This window comes from Giraffa tippelskirchi, chromosome 2, assembly GCF_054371585.1.
Source record: "Giraffa tippelskirchi isolate mGirTip1 chromosome 2, T2T-mGirTip1v1.2.pri, whole genome shotgun sequence".
NCBI classification, from domain to species: Eukaryota; Metazoa; Chordata; class Mammalia; order Artiodactyla; family Giraffidae; genus Giraffa; species Giraffa tippelskirchi.
Window position 1 is genome coordinate 10,207,815 of NC_137276.1, and position 24,052 is coordinate 10,231,866.

The following is a 24,052-nucleotide window of genomic DNA, read 5'->3' on the forward strand; positions in this document are numbered from 1 at the left end:
GCTTAGGGCTAAGGAAATTGGGGGAAATGAGGAGTGACTGCTAATAGGTATGGGGTTTCTTTCTAGGATGCTAAAGATGCTCTAAAATTGACTGTTGTGATGATTGCACCTCTCTGTGACTACTCTAAAAACCATTGATTCATACATTCTAAATGGGTGAATTGTATGGTGTGAGAGTTGTCTCCGTAAAAGTGAAAGTGTTAGTCACTCAGTTGTGCCCGACTCTGCGACCCTGTGAACTATAGCCCTTCAGACTCCTCTGTCCATGGGATTCTCCAGGCAAGAATACTGGAGTGGGCAGCCATTCCCTTCTCCAGGGCATCTTCCTGACCCAGGGATCGAACCCAGGTCTCCCACATTGCAGGCAAATTCTTTACTGTCTGAGCCACTAGGGAAAACCATTGATTCATACACCTTAAGTGGGTGCATTGTCTAATATGAGAATTGTCTCCATAAAGTGAAAGTGTTCGTTGCTCAGTCATGTCCGACTCTTTGCAACTCCATAGACTATAGCCCACCAGGCTCCTCTGTCCATGGAATTCTCCAGGCAAGAATACTGGAATGGGTTGTCATGCCCTTCTCCAGGGGATCTTCCCAACCCAGGGATCGAACCCAGGTCTCCCATATTTGAAACTGTCATTACATAGTCTTTTACAAGTAAGCTAAGTTTAGATTTGTTTTCTTAGCTTTCATTTTTACAAAAAATTACGAGTGAAATGCTAGTCATTTCACTTGTTTCTATAAGGAATTTGAAAACGTGTAATTCTCCCTGATGGATTCCCAAATCAATTTTTGAGCCTACCACCAAATGGGCTTGAAGACTTTGCTGACCGAACTCAATTAATTTCTGTCTTAACTGCTGTGCATTCCCATGCCTGGCTCTTTGCTGTCCCATACTAAAAAGCTTCCTCAAATTTCTCTCCACCTTCACCACATACTCACCCGTAGCAATTAAAACCTCTTGTCACTTTAAAATGTTCTAAATCATATTTGACTTCAAACTTCACAGAGTTGACTTTGGTTTTGCAATTGAATTCTGTCACATATTTATTTGTTCAGATTTTCAAATTCCATCATGTCAAAGTTTTGCCCATCTGTATTCAGTTTTGTTAACGTTGCCAAGTCTGCCATTTAGACAGCTATCTTTATGAAAATCTGTAAAGTATGTAACTTGTTTTTATGTTTATGTTGTCACGTTCATGCAATAGTGAAGTTCAGAAAATAGACTGTCTTATCAGTTTCTGGAAAGCCTAGAAGTTATAAAGTCTGTTTAAGAATAACCAATGAGGTAAATCCCCATAAGAAGTAAAAGTAGAGCTTTGATCTCTAGATTCTTTTCCTTTGAAAGCACCTGAGATGCACAGTTCATCTCCTGTGAATAAAACGTTGGGAGGAAATCAAGCACTTGTTGCCCACCAGAGTGTTCCTTGAAGATTAAAACATCATAGAGTTGACAGCATGTTTGTATCACTCGTGATCAAATACTCATTTCAGAAAAGGGTTTGCAAAATTGCTTTTGGTTTTTATTTTATGGAATTAAATTGTGATGCATCAGAGAAAGAAAAGATGGAAGAAGTTCTTGTTGGCACACATTTTTAAAACATCTCAAAACAAGCTGGCGGTTTATCTTAGATCATGGCAAATGGCCTTTAATCTCAGGATGGTTTTTTGTTTTTCTGTATCTTCAAGGTCCTCTTAAGAAGAGACCTGTTGTACTGTGTGCGTTTAGTTATGTAGATCTTTGTCTACAAACACTGATAACATCTGTCAGGCAGGCAACAAATATGATTCACAAGAGGGTTTCCTAAGGACTTGGGATGCATTTTGTTTTTAACTTTAGTAAATAGACCAACTAATATTCAGTGTTTTAAGTATCTGGTAGAATTTTTCTTGTTTAGGTTTTAAATTTAGATTTTAATACAGTTGTACACACAATATACTGAGAATCACAGTATATTGTCTTCCTTTGTTGAAGATGTAACTAACGATTGTAATGATTGTAAAACTGCACACCATTAAATCCAGAAAGCACTGTTTTGTATAATGATAATCGGTGGTTTCTGGGGATAATACAGTACTCATTAAGAGGTTATTTGATCTGATTTCCTGGCCTTAATACAAGATGTGGCTAGAATGTGACCCCCCCCATCTGTAGTTAAGTATTTAAATGGAGCTCTAGGAATTGTTACACACTGATAACTTACTGAGGCAAAGGGGAGAGTGGTAGGAGAAGGGATTGTGTATGAGAGCTGACATCACTCTCTCTGTTTCTGTATTATTTGAGTTCCTAAAAAAGCAGTGTTTTCATGAATTAAAAAGATACAAAATAAGAAATTAATGTGCATTTATTGAATATTCTGTAATTTCATTGATGGCTAATTCCTAGAAAATGTCAAATTAGTTCAAGTTACTGAAATCAGTCAGTTCAGTCACTCAGTTGTGTCCAACTCTTTGTGACCCTGTGGACTGCAGCATGCCAGGCTTCCCTGTCCTTCACCAACTCCTGGAGCTTGCTCAAGTTACTGAAGTATCAGGCTTTAAAATATTCATGATGTATCATTTCTTTGTTTCTCTTACTGTGTGTCTTGTTGATCTCTGTTTCAAAACTACTGGCAGTCTTAGGTTGATATTTTGGCACCACTGGGTAGATAGAATTTCAAGTTTACATTCTAAATTTGAGTTGCAGTCTAAGTTGTTATTTTTAGGTAGAGAAATACACTTTAGAGCTACTTTTTATGTGTATATTTTAGTGCCTTTTTTACAGTCAAAGTGTGATGAGAAAATTAAAGAATTTGGGACAATTAAGAAAACTAATTTGTATTTCAATAAATTTATAAAAAGTTTCAATTAAGTCTCATTATTTCTGGTGAATCATTGATAGAGCATTAGGAATACAGCATTTGGAATATTAAGCAACAACAATAACAGTAACCACAATGCCATGAACTTCCGAAGTGTTTGAGCACTGAGGTCAAATATATTTGCATCTCCAATGACTTGGACATATTAGCATTGAAGGGAACTAGAGGATTTTAAAATTCATGATTACCACTTTTTTTGGTAATTATATAGGATGTTAAAAAGCCAACATCTAGTTGATACCTACTTTTTAAGTATCTTGAGCATTTGACTGCTTTAATCCAGGACAAAGGCCTCGAAAGTATTTGGAATAAGAAGAACTATTGAATTTGATTTCTATGTTGTAGGGGTCTCCAAAATGCTATAAATTAATTTGGAAGTCTCGATGGAGGTGAAAGAGGAGAGTGAAAAGCTGGTTTAAAACTCAGCATTCAGAAAACTAAGATCATGGCATCCAGTCCCATCACTTCATTTCATATAGATAGGAAAGCAATGGAAACAGTGACAGACTTAATTTTCTTGGGATTGAAAATCACTGCAGATGGTTACTATATCCATGAAATTAAAAGACGCTTACTCCTTGGAAAAAAAGCTATGACCAACCTAGACAGCATATTACAAAGCAGAGATATTACTTTGCTGACAAACGTCTGTCTCATCAAAGCTATGGTTTTTCGAGTAGTCATGTATGGATGTGAGAGCTGGACCATAAGAAGGCTGAGCACTGAGGAATTGATGCTTTTGAGCTCTGGTGTTGGAGAAGCCTCTTGAGAGTTCCTTGGACTGCAAAGAGATGAGTCCATCCTAAAGAAAAATCAATGCTGAATATTCATTTGGACGGGCATCATGAAGCTGAAGCTCCAATACTTTGGCCAACTGATGCAAAGAGCTGACTCACTGGAAAAGACCCTGATACTGGGAAAGATTGAAGGCAGGAGGAGAAGGGGACAACAGAGGACGAGATGGTTGGATGGCATCACCAACTCAATGGACATGAGTTTGAGCAAGCTCCAGGAGATGGTGAAGGACAGGGAATCCTGGCATGCTGTCATCCATGGGGTCACAAAGAGTCACACACAACTGAGCGACTGAACAACAGCAATGAAGTTAAATTAGAGATAAGTTAAAAATAGATTTAGCAGCATCACAGGACTGTTTGGAATTCAGTGGTTAAAACTTGTATATTATAGTGTTTTCCCCAAAATTTGATATGCATATAATTTTAAAGCTTTTCCTGTAGTCTAATCTTAGTAAATAGAAATGAAATATATTTTTGACAAATGAAACAATACAAAATTTCATGTTCTCTAGGAGTGTGCACTTTAAAATAGTTGATGTAAATTATACATAATGGTGGGTTTTTCCTAATCTTCTGTTTTCATTTTTATATGTCAAACTGGAAAAGAATAAAAATTAGAGGGTAGCATTTCATTTTAGATAAAATAAGATAATAGCATGTCAAACTTGAAATTCTTATTTGTTAGTGTGTTCCATTCATTTGAATCTTAAAAGATGTCTGTCTTAAGATAGTTTAGGATAAGGGTTTAAACTGTTAAACATCATTCTACATAGTTAAATATAAACATGCTTTAAAATTCCATTTTAAAAATTCAAGGTTTTAGATTTAGAAGATTTTGTGCAATTTTTTGGGTGTTCTTCTCTCTTTTGCTGTTCTTACTTATCTTTACTAGTTTTCCATTTGTATAGTTTCTAAGCATACTTGGGGGGCTTCCCAGGTGGCACTAGTGGTAAAGAATCTGCCTGCCAGTGCACGAGAATCAAGAGACTTGGGTTCGATCACTGGGGTCAGGAAGATCCCCTGGAGGAGGGAATGGCAGCCCGCTCCAGTATTCTTGCCCAGAGAATCCCCTGGGCAGAGGAGCCTGGCGGGCTGCAGTCCACGGGGCCACGAAAGGTCAGACACAACTGAGCACACTGAGCGGGTTCGCATCAAGTCTTTCCGTGCCGATGGCGTCTGTTGCTGGGTGATGGGGATTCCTATATTATGATCCATGTACTTTAAACTCTCTGAAATTGACAGCAGGAACCAGGTGCCTGCCTTTCCTTTGCTTAGCATTTACCCTGCTAAAAGATGTGGCAACCTAGTCAATGTTAAATATTTAGTTGGCTTAAAGCATGTCGGTTTTCTGCTTCAGCTGGATATTTGTAAGAAAACGCACAGACTTTGACGGTGGTGTGTCCAGCCAGGTATACCACAGCCACTTCAAGTATTTTACAACAGAGAACATTTAATTCAGGAGATGGGTGATAACAGGCAGTGGTATTGCTGAGAGCCAAGCAAAGCACAGAGTTGATCCAGAGAATAGCAGTAGCAGGAAACCACTGCCGCCCCTGGGCTGAAGAGAAAAGGGGCCCAGGACTCAGGGAGGGTGATAGTAGGAACCAGGGTGGTTCTAGGCAAAGGGAATAGTTAGAGATAAGTACTGTTAACAGGTTGACGTATGTTTGTCCAGATTTTTTCTATGCTTCCCTGGTGGCTCAGAGGTAAAGCCTCTGCCTGCAATGCAGGAGACCCGGGTTTGATCCCTAGGTCAGGAAGATCCCCTGGAGAAGGAAATGGCAACCCATTCCAGTACTCTTGCCTGGAAAATTCCATGGGCTACAATCCATAGTGTTGCAGAGTCAGACATGACTGAGCGACTTCACTTTCACTGTTAACAGGTTGACCTATGTTTGTCCAGATTTTTTCTATGCGTATACTAGGCTTTTCATAAGAAGAAAAGTTGTTTATTTTGAACCTATCTTTTTTTTTTTCACATAACAATCTATCTTCTTCCGTCTTTTGAATAGCCATATAACATTTTACCATGTGGATATACGTTAACATGTTTAACCAGTTCTCCACTGATGGACATCTTTATTGTTTCCACTTTTTCAATGTGATAGAGAGTATTGCTGTAAATATCCTTATATTGAGTTGACCAAAACACATACATAAACACTGATGTGTGTGTGTTTTTCTAGGAGAGTGGTTCTCAATCCACCTTTCAGGCTTAAGAAAACACTGGTATGCAGGTTCATTCTGTCTGAGGATAGGACTCATTTTTTAAAAAGAAACTCTTTAGATGGTTCTGATATTTAGTAAGCCGTGGAATGATTTTGAGAACTGGTCTTGCTGAGTCAGTGATTTTATTTTTTAAAAAAACATACATTTTAGAGATAACTGTAACACTGTTTTCTGTATTAGGCTTAAGAGCAACTGCCAGTAATTGAAACTCAAAATAATTTGTCTTAAATAAGATAGTTTACTTCTGTTTTAATGTAAAATTCTAGACAGAGGCAGTCCAGGGCTGGAATGGCTGTTTTGCTCCACAAAGTTCTCAGGTACCCAGGTTCCTTCTAGCTTTTGTTTTTGCCAGACTGAGGGAAAGCTCTTAACCTCAAGCTCAAGACAGAGGTTAGAGCTCCTACTGTGACATTCTTACTCCAAGAGGCAGAATGAAGGAAGGGCTGGAAAATGCAAGAGGCAAAGGCCTGGACCAGCTGTCCTACCGACCTGTCTGCTTGTGTCCTATGGGCCAGAACTTAGTCACAAAACCACACCCGGCTGCAAGGGAGGCTGGGACACAGTCTGCTCTGCTGAAAACCAGGAGTTCTTCTATGTGGAAGAAGAGGAGAACTGATAGTGGCCATCTCCGTGAAAGCTGTAAACATCAGCCCTCTTGCTCACAATATGAATGCCCATTGCCCCAACCTGACCCCTCATCAGCCCAAACTGCTGAGTCACCAGAAGGCCGAATTGCAAAGATACATGTTGACTTGAGAAGAAGCAAAATAAGTTTAAATCAGATTCATAAAAGGTGCTGGAAAGCTGCAAACTTCATTATGTATAAGAAAATAATGAGAGATTGAAGGCCACTTTTTAAATTGCATACAATTCCTTGTCTCTCCCTAATGTTTGGATGACATCACAGACTCAGTGGACTTGAATTTGAGCAAACTCCAGGAGATGGTGAAGGACAAGGAAGCCTGGCGTGCTGCAGTCCATGGGGTCACAAAGAGTCGGACACGACTTAGTGACTGAACAACAGCAACAACAAAAGCAAGGCGTTTGTTATTTATTAACGTACATTGATCTGAATATTGCACACCCTCTTTTGAACATACCGCTCAGAGAGGACATCTTAATACATGATTTATATACACTTCAGTGTTCTTACATTAGGACGTGAAAAGCCGTCTGATGGGTAACTGGATTTAATCAGTAGTTTTTGTTCTTGCAGTGGACGAAGGTCGCAGTAAGGAACCTGACCGCCTGCAGGTGTTCTACAAGAAAGCCATAATGCCTTACGGTGTTTACAAGCAGCAGCAGAGAGACCCGAGCGAGGAGGCAGCCGTGCTGCAGTACGCGAGGCTGGTGGGGCAGGCGTGCTCCGAGCGGATGCTGCTGTTCCGAAGCTGATCGGCCGTTCTCCTCCCCCGCCCCCCAAGCCCCTGGGCTGCCCTGCTGGCGTGTGCTGTGCTGCGGGTTCATCACTCGGGGGAATTGTAGCCCTCCAAGATTCGACTTTCTAATTTTGATGGCTGTGTAGCTTTTCTAAAATATTTTGTGACATATGTATTTGTGAAAATCTCATGGTTAATGATAAAGATTTTAAAACTATGACATCGGCTCATAATTGAGGTTTATCATTTCAGAAGTCTGCTTCATGAACAAGAGACGATTAACTTCTCTTGTTAATATTTTGGGAGGTAAAAATGTATAAGTGAACCTTAAGTGATTTAAATCACAGTTGTACTTTTTTTTTGTTCTGTTAGAGAAATTAAAACAGACTGTTCCCTCAGATCCACTTAAAACATCAGTTTCTGCTGAAAAAATCTCAAGTGTGGGAAAGAAGGTGGGAATTCTGTTTGGTCACTTAGAAAACGTCTTCTCAAGGGATCAGAACTGGGATGCTGTTCAGTGTTCAATATCACATTACTGCTGAATGTTACATTACGTAGTTTCACAGAAAACTTGAGAAACGGAAACAGTACAAACTTACAAAAAAGGATGTTGTGTTAACATCAAATGTCTGTTTACCCAGGACAGTCTTATTCATGTCTGCTGTCTTGGCGCGATTATTTTTCCTAGAATAATTATTTCTCGTGTTCCTTTTTACTCTGCAAAATATCCCAGTTTGGACAATAAAATATGTGATTACCCTAGTTATATATTGTCCAAACTGGGGTAGTCTGCTTTATTTCTCAAAATCTAACAAGTAAGAGTTGTTTTTAGAAAGCTGGTGCCTCCTGCCTTGACCTAAGGAAGCCCTTTCAAAGACACATATACACTAGTTTTTATTTTCTCAGAACTCAGGATACTGGTCTTTGGTTATTGGTTAAAAATTAGTTTCTACCTGACTACTTTTATAGCAATGCTACACTGCATTTAGTGACATAGGGCGCATTGTGAACTGTTTCAGGGCAGGAGGCGAAAGCACCCACTTCCTGCTCTTTGATTTGGAAGTCAGAGAGGCGTTGCCACACTTAGTAATCACAGCAAAGGTGGGCCCTGTGTCCCTCTGTCTTGTCTCTCTGGTCCTTCACTCGTCCAGCAGTCCCTTGTCCCCCACCTTGAAGGTGGTAGGCACTGTGCCAGGAGGCAGAGGAGGGAGCAGGTACGTCCCCTCATAATTGCGCCATGCTGGAGACAGTGACGGACGGACGGATGGACGAGCTTACTTTGCAGCTGGCTGCCATCTGCTGCCACCTGCCTGGCCACTGAGTCCTTTTCATTTCCTGTTTTGTCCATTTTCCCATTTTCTTCTTATCTTTTTTTAAAATACCATTTTATTAAACTTAGTGGCTTGATTTTAAACTTTTCTCCTAAATATACTGAGTTGAGATATAAAATATTAGAAAATAATGCCAGCTAGCTAGACTAAAAAGGATCCCAAGAGAATGATTTTAAAAATCAAATGTCTAGAAGTTCAAGATCCAAATAAATTGTATTTATTCATTCACACAGAGAATGTGTATGTGTGGGTAACACCTACCAAGGGCAGGTGCTTAGCTAATGGGGGACAGAGTAGTGATGATGTGGATTTTGCGTACTCTGGAGTTTTGTCCTTCAAAATAGTCTCCCAAGAGCATTTGATAGGCTCTTATTTAGAACTGCCTTCAGAATCTATAGAACATTAAAATTTCCCTCTAAAGTGAAGTTAGCTTAATTTTTTCATTTATGAAAAGGATACTCTTAAGCAAGTAAACTTGAAGAAAAGCATACATGAGAAAGTAAGAGTGATCTGAAATCTTATTGAGTTGAAAGAAACTTCAGCATAGGACTTTAGAAATATTTTAAGTAATTTCAGTGTTAAAGTGCATAGTAAGTGCACACCTGGTACCGTTGGCATTGCAGTGTCCAGGGGATGTCATCAAGTGTGTTAAACCTACTCTTATCGTAGTGATTAGCATGTAGAATGGAATTCATTAAGATCACAACTCGAGTACCAAATGAAGAGAAAGCTTGAATCTTACTTTTTACCACAACTCAGGCTTCTTCCTGCAGAATTCAGCCCCCTACCTAGGAGCAGGGTGCTGTCCCTGAGGGTGGCCTTCTAGGGTGGCTCCTGTGAAGCCCCAGAGAGAGTGATGACTCGACTACTCAGTTGCTATATTCTATTCCTGTGTTGTTTTTTTTTTTGAGAGTAGGTACTGTATCAATCCTAATGAACAAAGTATCTTCAAAAGACAATTCTTTGTTCTTTGGAGCCCTCACTGAGTGAGTATTGATAGTGGGCAGGGAAAGTACAGTCAAGGAAGGTGACTTGACTTGGTCAGTTGACAGTCTGGCTGAGGAGTCTGATTTTATGTTAATGGCTTACATCTAAAGAAGGACATGTGAGGACATTTCCAAGACAGTTTATATCTTTTCAAGGCTAAAAGCTTTGCAATTGCCATCTTCATGTTGTAGTCTGTTCTGGTTTCAGATAAACTTAACACCTGCCTCCCTGTCTTAGGAACAAAAATGTAATAAAGATTCTCCGTGATACCATCTTTATTTAAATTATTTCCGTTCTGTGAGACTTTTTTATCTTATTTTTTTAAATGTAATCTGAGCACTTTTCTTTTATATTCTGAAAGATAGAGGCTATTATCAGATGAAAAAATTATTCATTTGATTAAAATTATTTAGATAAGAAATTATTACTGTTTATGTTTACTTTCAAACTGCTTATTCTAATTTTTATCCATTTTGCAAAATATCGTTTATATATGACTTCTTATGTATGGGAATTTATTATGTAAATGACCCTTTTCAGATTTCTGGACAGTATATGGTTTGATTTTATAGGCTTTTTTTTTTCCAGTAGGATAAAGATGAGAAGGATGATCAGTTACTTAAAATGTATGTATTGTTGCTTACTTTAAAGAAGGAAATAAATAGAAACAATTGGGAAATAGTTGACTAGAAGTTACTTAAATGTGTGTTATTTTCCAAAAGGGAACCAGTGGCTATAAAAGGCAAAACAAGTTTGATTGCATGTGACAGTTTTTGCACTTGTATATGCTTTTTGAACAGCCCATTTGATAAAGCTTGAATAAAACTTTCTATCTGCAGTGGCTCTTGCTGGTCATTACTTAAAAGACCTGTGTTTTCATCTGTCAGATTCTTAGATAAATTTTAACTATAGTCTATATGCAGAAAACAGAGGTAAGACATTGACTGTATATGAATGATAGTGTTTAATTTTCAGTAATTAGAGTTCTAGATCACTTGCTTTCCTAAATCAAAGCATGATGGATTTCTCTCTCAGTAATAAATAAAAGTAGAGTGAATCTTGCTTTAAGCAAAAAGTCTGGATTTTCACAAGATAAATTAGGGAATAGACATTCTTTTATCCAGAGGAATTTGAAATAAGATTTAAGTAGCCAACTCAAGTATCAACTTCTCTTAAAAACTTCAGTTTTCAGAGGAATTTTCATAAATATGTCATAAAGCAAGGTGTGCTTTCATTGTTCATAAGAGTCCATGGTATATTTATAGAATACATTTTAAGGCTTTTTACAGTAAAGGGGATCCTGGTAGGTTTATGATAAAATGAATCCTGTTTCCCAAGCAATTTAACTATTAGTTGAATTCCCACTAATATTTTCTCCAGAATGAAAACAGCTTTATTGTTTTTTTATTTGAAGTGGACAGTGTTCACCAGAAAACATTTAGACAATATAGAAAAGTAGACCAAAGAAAATAAAAATCACTCATAATCCTATCACTATTACTACTGTCATTCTAACAGTACATACATTTTGGTGTATGTCCTTTCATACTTTTTTCTACCTACATGTATTTATGTTTTTTGTTTTATTTTGAAATAAAAGTGAAATTATGGCATGTAAATTGTTTTATAATTTTTTCATCTATATTTTTGAACATCTTAATTTACTGTGAAAATGAGGATAGGAAGAATAATCATTTAAATGGCTACATAATATTCCACTGTGTCTATACTGTTTTGATAAAGGAAGTTTAATACTTCAGCTCCTCATGGATGATGGGAGTTGTAATTGAGTGACATTAATTACTTTTCTCAGTTCTTTGTAACACTTGGCAACATGGTTCTTCCTCCTCATTGCCTGATTCCCTGACCTTTCCCTGGAGGATAGGAATTTTCTCTTTACTTGAAGGTTCAGAAAATGTGTAGCTTTTAAAACTTAGTGCCCCTCCTCTGATTGTCCCTCAACTAAATATTTTCTGGAAGATCTACACTATTGTTCTTACAGTCTACATGCCTCTCAAAATTTCCAGTTAGAAAATGTCTTGTTTAAAAGCTTAAAGTTACTTAAAACCAGTTAAGGTTCTAATTCATTGATTCTTTGTAGAACAGAGATCTTTTAAATGGGTACCTAGAAAGAGTGGGAACCATACCACTATTTTTAATTTAACTAAGTTTTTTACTTTTAAAAGTACATTGGTTAAGATTTAATTCTAAGGAAAATAAAGTAAAATTGCATTTTTCATACCTGTGCTGTGCTTAGTTGCTCAGTCGTGCCCAACTCCTTGTGACCCCGTGTGTAGCCCACCAGGCTCCTCTGTCCGTGGGGATTCTCCAGACAAGATACTGGAGTGGATTGCCATGCCCTCCTCCAGGAGATCTTCCCAACCCAGGGATCGAACCCAGTTCTTCCATATTGCATGCGGATTCTTTACCATCAGAGAATATCTAGTTGGTGGTTAAATTGGTGTCTTCAATCCAGTCCTATCCAGAAAATATTTTCAAATTAACTGTTGGAATTAAACCAGGAATTAAAGTTGCTGAGTATTTTTTGCATTCCAAACTTTTATTGTTTTAGACCTTCAAAGTAGCTTGCAGATTTGTATAGCTTGGTTTCCTCATCACATCTTTCCATCTGCAATATATGCTATATATATATGCTAAGTCACCTCAGTTGTGTCCGACTCTGTGCGACCCCATAGATGGCAGCCCAGCAGGCTCCGCCGTCCCTGGGATTCTCCAGGCAAGAATACTGGAGTGGGTTGCCATTTCCTTCTCCAATGCATGAAAGTGAAAAGTGAAAGTGAAGTCTCTCAGTCGTGTCCGACTCTTAGTGACCCCGTGGACTGCAGCCCACCAGGCTCCTCTCTCCATGGGATTTCCAGGCAATATGAGGAAACAATTCCAAATAGAAATGCTTTTCTTAAAAAAAAAAAAAAACCTAGCAGAGCAAATCTTAATGTTACATGGCATTTGTGATTTTTAATAGTTAATTACCTGTTAATATGTCACTCAAAAGTAAATATTTCAGCCACATTGGGCGAAGAGAGAGATTATTCACTCATCTGTCATGCATAAAACAGACTGTTAGCGACTAGCACAGATATCTTTGTTTCTTTCATTGTTACAATTTTACTGAGCTCAATATGCAAAAAATAATTTTTAAACATTTATTATTTATATGTTGCATGCTAGAGCGATTATTCCAGAGAAGTATAAATGTTGGACTCCAAATTTCCATAATTCAACACTGGGATTTTGGATCATGCTTTTCCCCTGAACCTTAATTTTTTGTGCTTTTGTCAGTCTGTGCCAGGGTCTTAAAATCATTGAACACAGGCCTTTTTTTTTTTTTTTAATTAGCATTAAATTAGAACTCATGAATACTTCATGAAGTCCAATTCATCACTTTGTTAATTCAGTATTCAGTGAGTCTGAATAGCATCTCTCAACTAATGGAGCTTTTTGATCATGAAACAAGAAAAACAGCATTTTAGGTTGGTGGATTCAGAGCTTAAGGCTCTTAGCTCAGTTGTATGTAGACAGTTCTATGCAGTTTTCCAGCTCATTTTAAAATACAGAGAGATGACCAGTTTGTAATTTGGAAGCTGACCTTTATTAATGCTATTTTATTGACCATTCATTGTCTGATGTTATTTTATTGACTAAAGCAAAGATTATGCATGTGTGTGTATATATGTATATACACAATGACAGAGAGTGTGCTTAACTAAGGCTTGCTGGTAATGAAAGTGTTAGTTGCTCAGTCGTGTGTGACTCTGCGACCCCATGGACTGCAGCCCACCAGGCTCCTCTGTCCATGAGATTTTCCAGGCAAGGATACTGGAGTGGGTTGCCATTTCCTTCTCCAGGGGATCTTCCCAACACAGGGATCAAGCCCGGGTCTCGTGCACTGCAGGCAGATCCTTTACCGACTGAGCTACAGCTTGCTGGTAATAGTATGATTTATTCTCAGTTTTCATTCAAAGAATCAATTTGATAAAGGATTTAATACATAAGATTTGTAAAAGTCACCCAACTGATAAAGCTGCTCTGTCTGATAATAGTCTCTAGCCACTCAGTGTCTATTTAATTAATAAAAATTTAGTTCCTCAGCCTCACCAACCACATCTCAAATGCCCAGTAGCCACACGTGGCCTTGGCTCTCCTATTAGTTTCCTGGGGTGGCTGTAACAGGTCCCCACAACCTGGCTATCTTAAAACAACAAGAATTTATTTTCTCACAGTTTTGGAGGGTAGAAGTCCTGAATCAAGGTATCAGCAGGACCATGCTCCCTCTGATGGATCCAGGTGAACCTTCCTGTGCCCATTCCAGCAGTCCTGTGTGTTCTTGGCTGGCAGCCGCGTCCCAGTTTCTGCCTTTGGGCTCACATGGCCATCTTCCCTATATTTATGTTTCTCTGTGTCTTCTCATCTCTTACAACTCCAGTCAGATTTAGGGTCCACCTCAATCCAGTATGACCCCGTCTTGTGTGTTACTCAGTCGTGTCCGACTCTTTGCAACCTCATGGACTGTAGCCCTCCAGGCTCCTGTGTACATGGGATTCTCCAGGCAGGAATACTGGAGTGGGTAGCCATTCCCTTTTCCAGGGGATCTTCCCAACCCAAGGGTTGAACCTGGGTCTCCTGCATTGCAGGGGGATTCTTTACTCTCTGAGCCACCAGGGAAGCCCTTAATATATCTGCAAAGATCCTAATTCCAAATAAGTTCGGGTCCCTTTCACAAGCACCTGGAGTGAGGACTTGAGCAGACCTTTTGGGTAAGAGGGAGTCACAATTCAACCCACTGAAGCTGCCATGTTGGGCAGTACAGGTACAGTCCGCTTCTTCAATGAAGCAAGTTCTATTGAATGGCACTGCTGTAAGACAATTTTTTTTTTAATTGTTTAAAGTCTCTATATGGCAAAACACCATGGAGTAACTACAATAAAACATTTGGGGCAACTCATTTTGACACTTCCTAGTTTCTCTTATTTCCACTGTGCAATCTATTCCATCTTTGATTAAAGCGCATTTGTACATATGTATGAATTTGTGGTATCTCATTACCCTGGGGCTGTGTCAGTTTCCTAAGATAACTACCATGTCATTATGATTTAAAGGTAAATGTACAGGGATTTCCTAAAGGAAATCAATCCTGAATATTCACTAGAAGGACTGATACTGAAGATGAAGCTCCAATACTTCAGTCACCTGATGCCATGAGCCAATTCATTAGAAAAAACCCTGATGCTGGGAAAGATTGAAGGCGGGAGGAGAAGGGGACAACAGAGGATGAGATGGTTGGATGGCATCATTGACTCAATGGACATGAATTTAAGCAGACTCTGGGAAATGTTGAGAGACAGGGAAGCCTGGTATGCTACAGTCCTTGGGGGTCGGTCCCAAAGAGCCGGACACCACTGAACGGCTGAACAACAACAATAATGTACAGAGATAGTGTCTCTTTAAAGAACAATTTGAATGGAAGATTAATTTAGAAATGTACAGGATTTCTGCAATTTATTATTTCCATTTTTGCATCTTTCTAGTTGTTTTAGTTACATGTTAATTTTGATCAAATAGAAAAAATTTATTAACTTATCAGAATCTGTAGTAATAAAGTGATCTAAATGCATCTCCCAAAAGCAGTCTACCAAAAAAAAATGCAGTGACTGACAAAAGTGGGAAAAATAAATGCTCTTTTCATCTCTCTTATACTGTTTAATTTACAGCTGGTGGTTACCTCACATGAGTAAGTGGACTCAGAAGACAGATTAGATTGATTTAGAGCTCTGCTTTCTAAAGAATTTTTTATTCCTTTATTATTGTATTTTTAAGGATAATTTAATTACTAATTTTCCCCCTAGTACAGCCTACTTCTAGCCAAAACTGTGTGTCAATGTTCTCAGCCTGGAGACCTTACAGAATTTCACTAGAGGCATGTTACTTAGATACAGATAAGTTAATTTGGACTCACTTCACCAAAACTGTGAGCAGAGCTGGTGGGGAGGGAGGTCAGAGGAGCCTTCGAGATTGGTCAGTGGCCCCTAGAAGCTCCTCACAGTGTGAGGGGTGATTTCTACAGAAATGAAGAACTACTGTCTCTAGTCTCCCTGGTTTTCTGCCTATTCTTGAGAGCCGTCTTGTGACTCACTGGATACTATTCCATCCCTTAATTTATTAAGAAGGCCAGAGAAACTTATCTGCACATGGCCAAGCTGCACCTACAACAGCTGGTGGCTCATGCTCGAGTTTGTTAATATTTCTGTTAACATCCCCAAAGATTCTGTTGGGAAAGTCTGGAAATAAAGAAACCAAGTCTAGAGAAGAAATCTGGAGAGCAGTTTGAGCTTATTGTACCAAGTGCTTTATTCATCTCTATTAGCCTTTACTGCCTTCATTAAGCTACGGAAACTGTTACATGTCAGCCTCATCAGTGAGTGATGGTCATGGGTCTTGCTTATCTGTTGGTTGCTTATCTAGCCACTTCCCCATCTGGATCATACGTGGAGAATCAAAGAGTAAGGAGAAAAAAAAGAAACAGACTTGCCTGTTAGCAGCTAAAATGGGCTCATGCCTTACTCACAGGGAAAGCCACTTGGACCGTGTGGCATAAGGAGAAGAAATTTTGGGTGCCACAGTGAAAGGATAGCGCCATGTGGAAATGGCATGTGAATGGAAGGGGCACACGATGGTGCTGAAGGTGCAGCGGATATCCAGCACTGGCTGCATGGACAGGGAGTCCGGACACGGGGAAGGAAGATGGACCAGGGTGGGGAGGTGCTGATGTCAGGCCTAGAGCAACCTTCTGACCATATTCCACTAGCCACTGGATCATTTTATAAGCCTTAATAGGTTAAAAAAAAAAAAAAGTGAGGGGGAACCTGGACTCGACAGGCAAGCAGTTTCAGCTTCGGGGATCGCTTGAACTCATTGCGTGACCTTGGGCAAAGCCCTAAGGTCAGCAGAGCTCACCTTCATCATCAGGTGGGTGCACTGGGGCCCATGGAGAAGACTGAGTGTGCTGCTCCACTGTTCTGCCCATCACACCTTGCCAAGGCAGATGTCACCAAAAAGAAAAGTCATAGAAATAAGATTTTAACAAAATGTTTTTACTTTTTTTTGTTAATAAAAAGAGTAAATCCTACTAATCCAAGGAAGAGAACCCTAAGCATCTCAACAGTCCCTGAGCACACATAGTTTCAAGCCAGTCACTGTTGACGTCAATGATGGTAGTGCTGAGTTGTCAAGGAAATGGTTAAAAGTCATTCATTATACTCTAATATGGGCTTCCTGGTGGTTCAGTGGCAAAGAATCTCTGCCAATGCAGGAAACACAGGTTCGAACCCTGGGTCAGAAAGATCCCCTGGAGAAGGAAATGGCAACCCACTCCAGTATTCCTGCCTGGGAAGTCCCACGGACAGAGGAGCCTGGCGGGCTGCAGCCCATGGGATTGCAAAAGAGTCGGACACAACTTCGTGCCTAAAACAACAAGAACATACTCTAATACAGGAAAATGTAGACTCCGTTTTAAACATTTCCATTCAAAATTGTTTTAAAGCAATCAAAAGATTCTATTGCCAGATAAATTACAGTCATCTGCCAAATTTGTGATATTGGAACAGGTCTTCAGGACCGTGAATTAGAATCCAGTTGCAACGTCTGCTCAAAAGCCACTCTTCATGTTCGGAGGGTAAAGACTTCCTAATGGGTGCCTTTCTCCAACAGAATGTGGATAAACAATTATTCACAGGAACCCACGAGGAGAACCTCACTCTGGTGGCACCACTCTTCAGGACTTCCTCAGTATAGTGGGAGAATAAAGTGGGTTTTGAGGCCTGGGACAATTGTTCTGTCGGAGACAAAAGGAAACAACAGGCTATCTGGAAGGCCAGCAGCGTTGCGTGGTCTCCACCGATCCCTTCCGCACAGCAGGCTGCCATATCCAGTTACAGCCTAACTGATAATGACCAGGGTTGTTTTCATCTCACCCCCATGGGCTCCTGCTTTTTCTCCTCTCCTTCTGCATTATCCCTCTGCACGAAGGCAAATTCGGGAGGAGGCATTCCCTCTTCAGATCGGCCTTTCAAAGAGCCACAGTGAGCCGACGAGCATCATCAACGAGGTCGGGAAAGCAAAAGCACATTTTTTTGAGAATGGAAAAGGGGTGATGTTGCGTAGGACTGCGGCATGCTGCCTGGGTGGGGGAAGTGAGATGAGACCCAGAAATAGATTTGTTAGCTTTTACCACGCCTCCCCCTCCCAAAAGTGTTTCTGTATTAATGGTAGTTTTCTCCAGCCTAATTAAAAGCGGCTTCTGTTGTGTGTGGAGCTGTGAACCCAAGCCCTGGGCCATCACGATTTGACACGGAGGCCAGCAGAGCTGTTTCCTGGGCTTTGTCAGAAGCCGTCTGCTCGCAGGTCACGTTCCAGCAACTGCTCCGAGAGCCCCAGTGGAAGCGGGTCAGCATCTCAGTGGCCGAATCTCCCATCCCGTGAGGAGGTGGGAGAAGCACCTGCTCGCGCTTAGCAGAGAGGATGCTGGCCGTGGCCTCACCCGACTCGCCAGACTCAGGCAGAAAGTGATCGGTGTTGGAGAAGGTCTGAAATGTCTGAGTGTCTGAATCGTCTTTGTTCTTGTTTAGAGTACTGTTTGCACAGTTGACACTGAACCTAAAGTGGAACAGTCTTGCCTCTTTCTCCCTTTCCGTTAAGTTTCCCAAAAACCACCAGGGGGCAGAAAGAAACTTCCTTGCCTTTTTTTCCCCCTTTCTGATTATACGGGGAAAGGTGAATTTTTTTCTTTTTATGGTCCATGAAGGCCAGTGTTTTTGATATAAATTACGTTTCTCATGTCTTCAATTTTTTTCAGATCTGGGTTGTCTTTGGTAAAGAATCTGCCTGCAATGAAGAAGACACAGAGACTCAGTTTTGATCCCTGGGTCAGGAAGATCCCCTGGAGGAGGAAATGGCAACCCACTCCAGTATTCTTGCCTGAAAAAAATCCCATGGACAGAGAAGCCTGGCAGACTACAGTCCAAAAGGTTGCAAAGGGTGGAACACAATTAAGCTAGTAAGCACTGCCCTGCACTTCTGCAACTAAGGCAGATTGTGAGGGGGAAAACTGTGTATACACAGCATTTTATATCTGTTAATGGTTTTGTTACACAACCCTCAGGCCTGACCAGCATCCCAGTCTCTCCTGTGTTACCCTCCACGTTTCCAGCCTCATGGGGCTAGTACAGGCCCTTAGTACCTCTTATAGGGATTATTGCAAAAGCCAGTGTGCACCCGGCTTCCTCCGGCTGGTTTAACAGCCCCATGTACCATCCATTTGATCCCGCCCTCCTGTTCCCACATCAGACAGTGCCTCATTCCCTTCTGAGTGAAGCCTAAGCTACTCCACCTGCCCCAACCTCTCCAACCTCTCCCACTTTCCTCCTGCATCTCCCTTCCATCGACTCCAACCCCAGCTCTTTCTTTCCTGTGTCTCAATTCCTGGGTCTGCTCCCTCGTCAGTCACAGCCAACCCCTTCCAGCAACACACGTTCAGATCTCCGGGGTCTAGACCTGGTACCACCTCCTCACCAGCACCTCGCCTACAGTGTCTGAATTCCATCTTCATGATAGCAATTCTTTGCTTTCTTAAATTTTTATTGGCGTATAGTTGCTGCTGCTGCTGCTGCTGCTGCTGCTGTCGCTTCAGTCATGTCTGACTCTGTGTGACCCCATAGACGGTAGCCCGCTAGCCTCCCCCGTCCCTGGGATTCTCCAGACAAGAACACTGGAGTGGGTTGCCATTTCCTTCTCCAATGCATGAAAGTGAAAAGTGAAAGTGAAGTCGCTCAGTCATGTCCGACCCTTAGCGACCCCATGGACTGCAGCCTACGAGGCTCCTCCGTCCGTGGGAGTTTCCAGGCAAGAGTACTGGAGTGGGTTGCCATTTCCTTCTCCAGAGTATAGTTGATTAGCAATTTAATCTTTTTTTAATTAAATTTAGTTTTTGGCTGAGCTGGGTCTTCGTTGCGGCATGCGGGCTTTCTCTAGTCCTGGAGAGCAGGGTCCACTCTTCGTTGCATGGGCTTCTCACTGCAGCGGCTTCTCTTGCTGCAGAGCACGGGCTCTAGGCACTTGGGCTTCAGTAGTTGTGGCGCACGGGTTTAGTTGCCCTGCGGCACGTGGGATCTTCCTGGACCAGGAAAGGACCTCGAACCTGAACCAGATCCATTGATCAACCTAGACCAGGACATCGAACCCATGTCCCCTGCATTGGCAGGCAGATTCTTTTCTTTTTGGAATGTTATATATATTTTTAATTTTTTTTTTAAATTGGAGGATAATTGCTTTACAGTGTAGTGTTGGTTTCTGCCATATATCACCATGAATCAACCGTAGGTGTGCCCATGTCCCCTCCCTCTTAAACCTCCCGCAGGTGGATTCTTAACCACTGGACCACCAGGGAAGTCCAGCAATTCTTTCTTAAGACTGGAGAAAACCCAGACAACTGGGGTCCTAGGAACAATGCACGTGTTCTCAGTAGAGGCAGCCAAGGACCAGCCTCGTTGGAGAAACCTTCCTGGAGAACGCGTGCAGGTGTCATGGGGACCTGAAATCAGGCTCTGCGACCCCAGGTGGGATCTGCTCCTCACAGTTTCCCAGCATGGTGTGCAGACGTGTAGGAAGCACTCTTAGAAGAGAGTCCACGGTGGACCGTATTGAACTTTGCAGAGTCTTAACACGTATGAACAGTGAGAGAAAGGAATGCACAAAGGACCGCATGAACAACTGGGGGTTGTCGCATCTCAGTAGGGAAGGGCATACGGGAGCACACTGGCTGTTGGTAGAATGCTTGCTTTGTGTAATGAATTCCTAGCCTAGAGGGCACGTGGACCCCAGTACTCAGGCCTGTTTTTGGTTTAGAGCTCACACACCAAAAAGAAAAAAAAACAAAATTACAGAACGCACAATGTGAGTTGAAAATTCTTAAAGGAGATCAGTGTAATCCCTCTTTAATTTAGTCTTTTCCTCTTAAATTCATTTCGCATATGGGAAGACATTCGTGCAACGACACAAGGGTATTTTTACACATGCTGAACACTCTTCGCCCTGGGAGAAGTCCTTGCCCCTAATTGAGATCCTGACGGGAAGCAAACCTTGCAAACACAGCTCTGCAAGTACAAAAAGGAGCTCTCACCACCATCCAAGTGGCCTTTGGAATACAGTGTCTCCTTCTCTTTAGATCTCACGCATCCATGGATTCCTCCATAGCATTCAGGTGGGGGTGCTGAAGTGCAGTGAAACATAACCTGTGAAGATGTCACTGCTATGTACTTTACTTTGTCCTAAATGCATGGAGTCTTCCTGCGTTGTATGAGGCACTGCTTTTCCTTGAAGCTCATGAGGCCCTCAAGGACAGGCCTCCTGACTGTGTGAGGAGTGTCGCTCAAGGCATTTGAACCATGAGCTGCTCACAGTGCCATTTGCCGAAAATCACCACATCTCCCGGTAGCAGAACATGCCCCTTACCCCCGGGTGGCCAAGAGGGGTGCTTCCAGGGCAAGCAGCCCTAATACTAACCCAGCGCATCCTGGGACTGCAGACCCATGTCTCTCCTGGAAGCCCAGGGCTCTCCACCGGCTTGCTCTTGAAAAGCCCAGAGCAAACCCAACGCCACACACATACGCTTCATTCATTCATTTATTTCTCGATGGACATATCCGTCCAACAACTAGGGCGCACCTGTTCGGTGCCAGGTGCTGTGCTTGGCACTGAGTGAACATGACAGAGGGCGCTCCCATCTTCCTGGAATCACAGGCCAGGGAGAGAGACAGGCAGTTGACAGGTGAACAAATAGGCAAGAATGCTGGGTTGTGCCCAGTTGTACAAAAGGCCCCTTGAAATGGGTTGACAGGGAAGTCCTTTTTGAAGCGGTGACAATAAATGTGTCGTAGACGAAAAATTGTCACTTGCCATCTGCCTCTACAAGGTCACGAACCACGGCAGTCGCTGACCTTCAAGACACCCTGAGGGGGCTCAGGGCAGAGGGCAGGAATGAGACACTCTGTGCCCTGGGGGAAACTGGAAGGGCAGACCTTCAGTCAGTGAGATATTTTTCAGGAGAAGGTTTTATGAGCCCAATTCTTGTATCTCCTCATGTCTAGAAAAGAACTAAAATCAGTAATGGAGATAACTGCTCCTGGCAACCAGCAGCAACCTTCTACAGAAATGTGTGCTTGACTGCACATAACCCCTCCAACCAAAAGCACATACATACAGATCTCCCCCACCTCTGAGCTCTCTGAGAGGCTATCTCCTGGCCTGTAGTCTTCATTTTGCCCCAAATAAAACTTAACCCATGACTGTCACATTGTGCTTTTTTTTTTTTTTCAGTCGACAGTGTGTTGAGAGTCACAGTTCAGTCTTGGGGGAAAACAAAAACTGAAAGTCTTAGTTGCTCAGTCGTGTCCGGCCCTTTGTGAACCCATGGACTGTAGCCAGCCAGGTTTTTCTGTCCACGGGATTCTCCAGGCAAGAATACTGGAATGGGTAGCCATTCCCTTCTCCAGTGGATCTTCCCAACCCAGGGATTGTACCTGGGTCTACTGCATTGCAGGCAGATTCTTTACCTTCTGAGCCACCAGAGAAACAGTCTTGGAGGATAAACTCAAAACCGGGAGATGGAAAGCAAGTTGGGCTAAGAGCACAGATGAAACCCAGCAGACATTCTTAGGAAGAAAATTGAAGGCTAGCAAAGTGGTTTCTTGAGAGAGTTGATATTTATTTGCCCTACAGTCGATTTTGGGAAAGGAGGTCAAGGTGGTCCCAGCAGAAGGAATGGTTTAAGACCCCAAGTGGAGGTGGAAATACAAGGGAGTAGCATGTGGTTTAATTCTGCTGAAATATAGATAACTTGAAAGAAAGTCATGACGATACAGCTGGACAGGCCTAGGGAGCATCTCACGGTGGGTGGGCTCAGACGTGCTGATGTGCAAGCCCCGGGACTCACTTTCAATGAGGTGAGAGTGGCCATGGCTGGCTGGCTGGATGGCCTGTGAGGAATCTCCCCAGCAGAGAAGAAAGGAAGTTGCATCCTTGTCTGCCAGGATAGAAATGAAGCACGCCCACACAGAACCTGCAAGCCTGGATGCTCTCTTACCATCAGCTAAATTGGCTTGTTGTTTTCACCAGGAGGCCTTGTTTGGAATATTTGGGATTCCTAAACCTCTCCTATGGTCTTCCCAGGTGGCTCAGTGGTAATGAGTACGCCTGCCAATACAGGAGACGCAAGTTCGATCCCTGGGTCAGGAATATCCCTTGGAGGAGGAAATGGCAACCCCTCCACTATTCTTGCCGGGGAAATCCCACGGACAGGGGAACTTGGAGGGCTACAGTCCATGGGGTCGCAAAGAGTCGGACACGACTGAGCGGGCATGCAAACCTCTCCTAAAGGGAGCATCCCGTGTGAGGGGGCTGCAGGCCAGAAAGCCAGAGGACCCCTCCCACACTTACACAAGAACAAGCTCTGGGGGACGTAACTGGATGATGGTGAAGCCAACAGATAGGATTTGCCAGAGGGAAAGAAAAACAAAAATGGGAAAGGAGAAATCTGAAATTCTACATATACCTGGCATTCATAATATAAGCATTCTCAGCTAAGGTCACTTCATAGGACTTTTCTTTGAGAATATATGTGAATATCCATTTTAGATCGTTTCTTTCTTCCTCTTGAAGTATGGAAACATGCTATTCAAGGTGACTGATTCTTGTCTCAAATGATAAAGAGAAAGCAAGTACTTGTTTTATTTAAGTTGTGTCATTGGGTTTTTCTTCCCCTTTGTGAGAGTGAAGCTGGAAAATCCCCACCTACAACTTTCTTATGTGTAAGATGACTTGTCTCTTGCCAGTCTTGACTGTCCCTGAATCTGTTTGGATGGGGCCTCCGTCTCCCTCCCAAGAAGGGCCCAGTAACTCTAAGACACCCGAGAAGTGCTCTGCCCACTCCCCACTCACCTCTTTTGTGCGCTCCCATGACATACATCCTCGACAGCAAGGTCTCGGGGATGAGTAATCTAGGAAGTCACCAACATCAGCACTCCCGCGGCCCAGTCTGAAATAAGACACCTTGTTATGCGTTGCCCTGGCCACGAAATCTAGTCCTAGCGCCCCATTTCCTCAGGGAAACGTGGGGCCACGTGTTCCAGACCCTCACACGGCTCCTATGGACTTTAATAAGGGACAAGCGACCGAAACCACATGCCTTGCTCGGAAAAAGTCTGAGCTGCCCGCATACCGTCTCCGGAGAAAGGGGATCTTTTACAACTCAGCCAGGGACAATGAAAACCAAATGTGTCTGCTTTGCATGCGAGCCTACACATACATATCCACACACACACATACATGCTTTGCAAAAACTCATTACGTGTGCAGGTCGAGGGTAGTTTCTGCAGCTGAAGTGTGAGCTGTCGATGGGT

At 42.1% G+C, this 24,052-nt stretch overlaps 1 protein-coding gene across 41 annotated transcripts in view; it reads left to right on the forward strand.

Annotated features, from left to right (window-relative positions):
* The window catches only part of ATE1 (arginyltransferase 1), a 274,124-nt gene that overhangs the window by 148,311 nt on the left and 101,761 nt on the right, over positions 1-24,052 (forward strand). For 32 of the 41 annotated variants that reach the window (XR_014066954.1, XM_081534955.1, XM_081534743.1 and 29 more), the window contains one exon: positions 7,104-10,422. The exons of the other annotated variants lie outside the window; for them this stretch is intronic. Coding sequence is in view for 31 of the 32 variants with exons in the window: in XM_081534955.1 (XP_081391081.1) it covers positions 7,104-7,282 (179 nt within the window). In the remaining variant the exon portion in view is untranslated. Of the gene's footprint in view, positions 1-7,103; positions 10,423-24,052 lie in introns of those variants that run through there. 41 annotated transcript variants of the gene reach the window in all.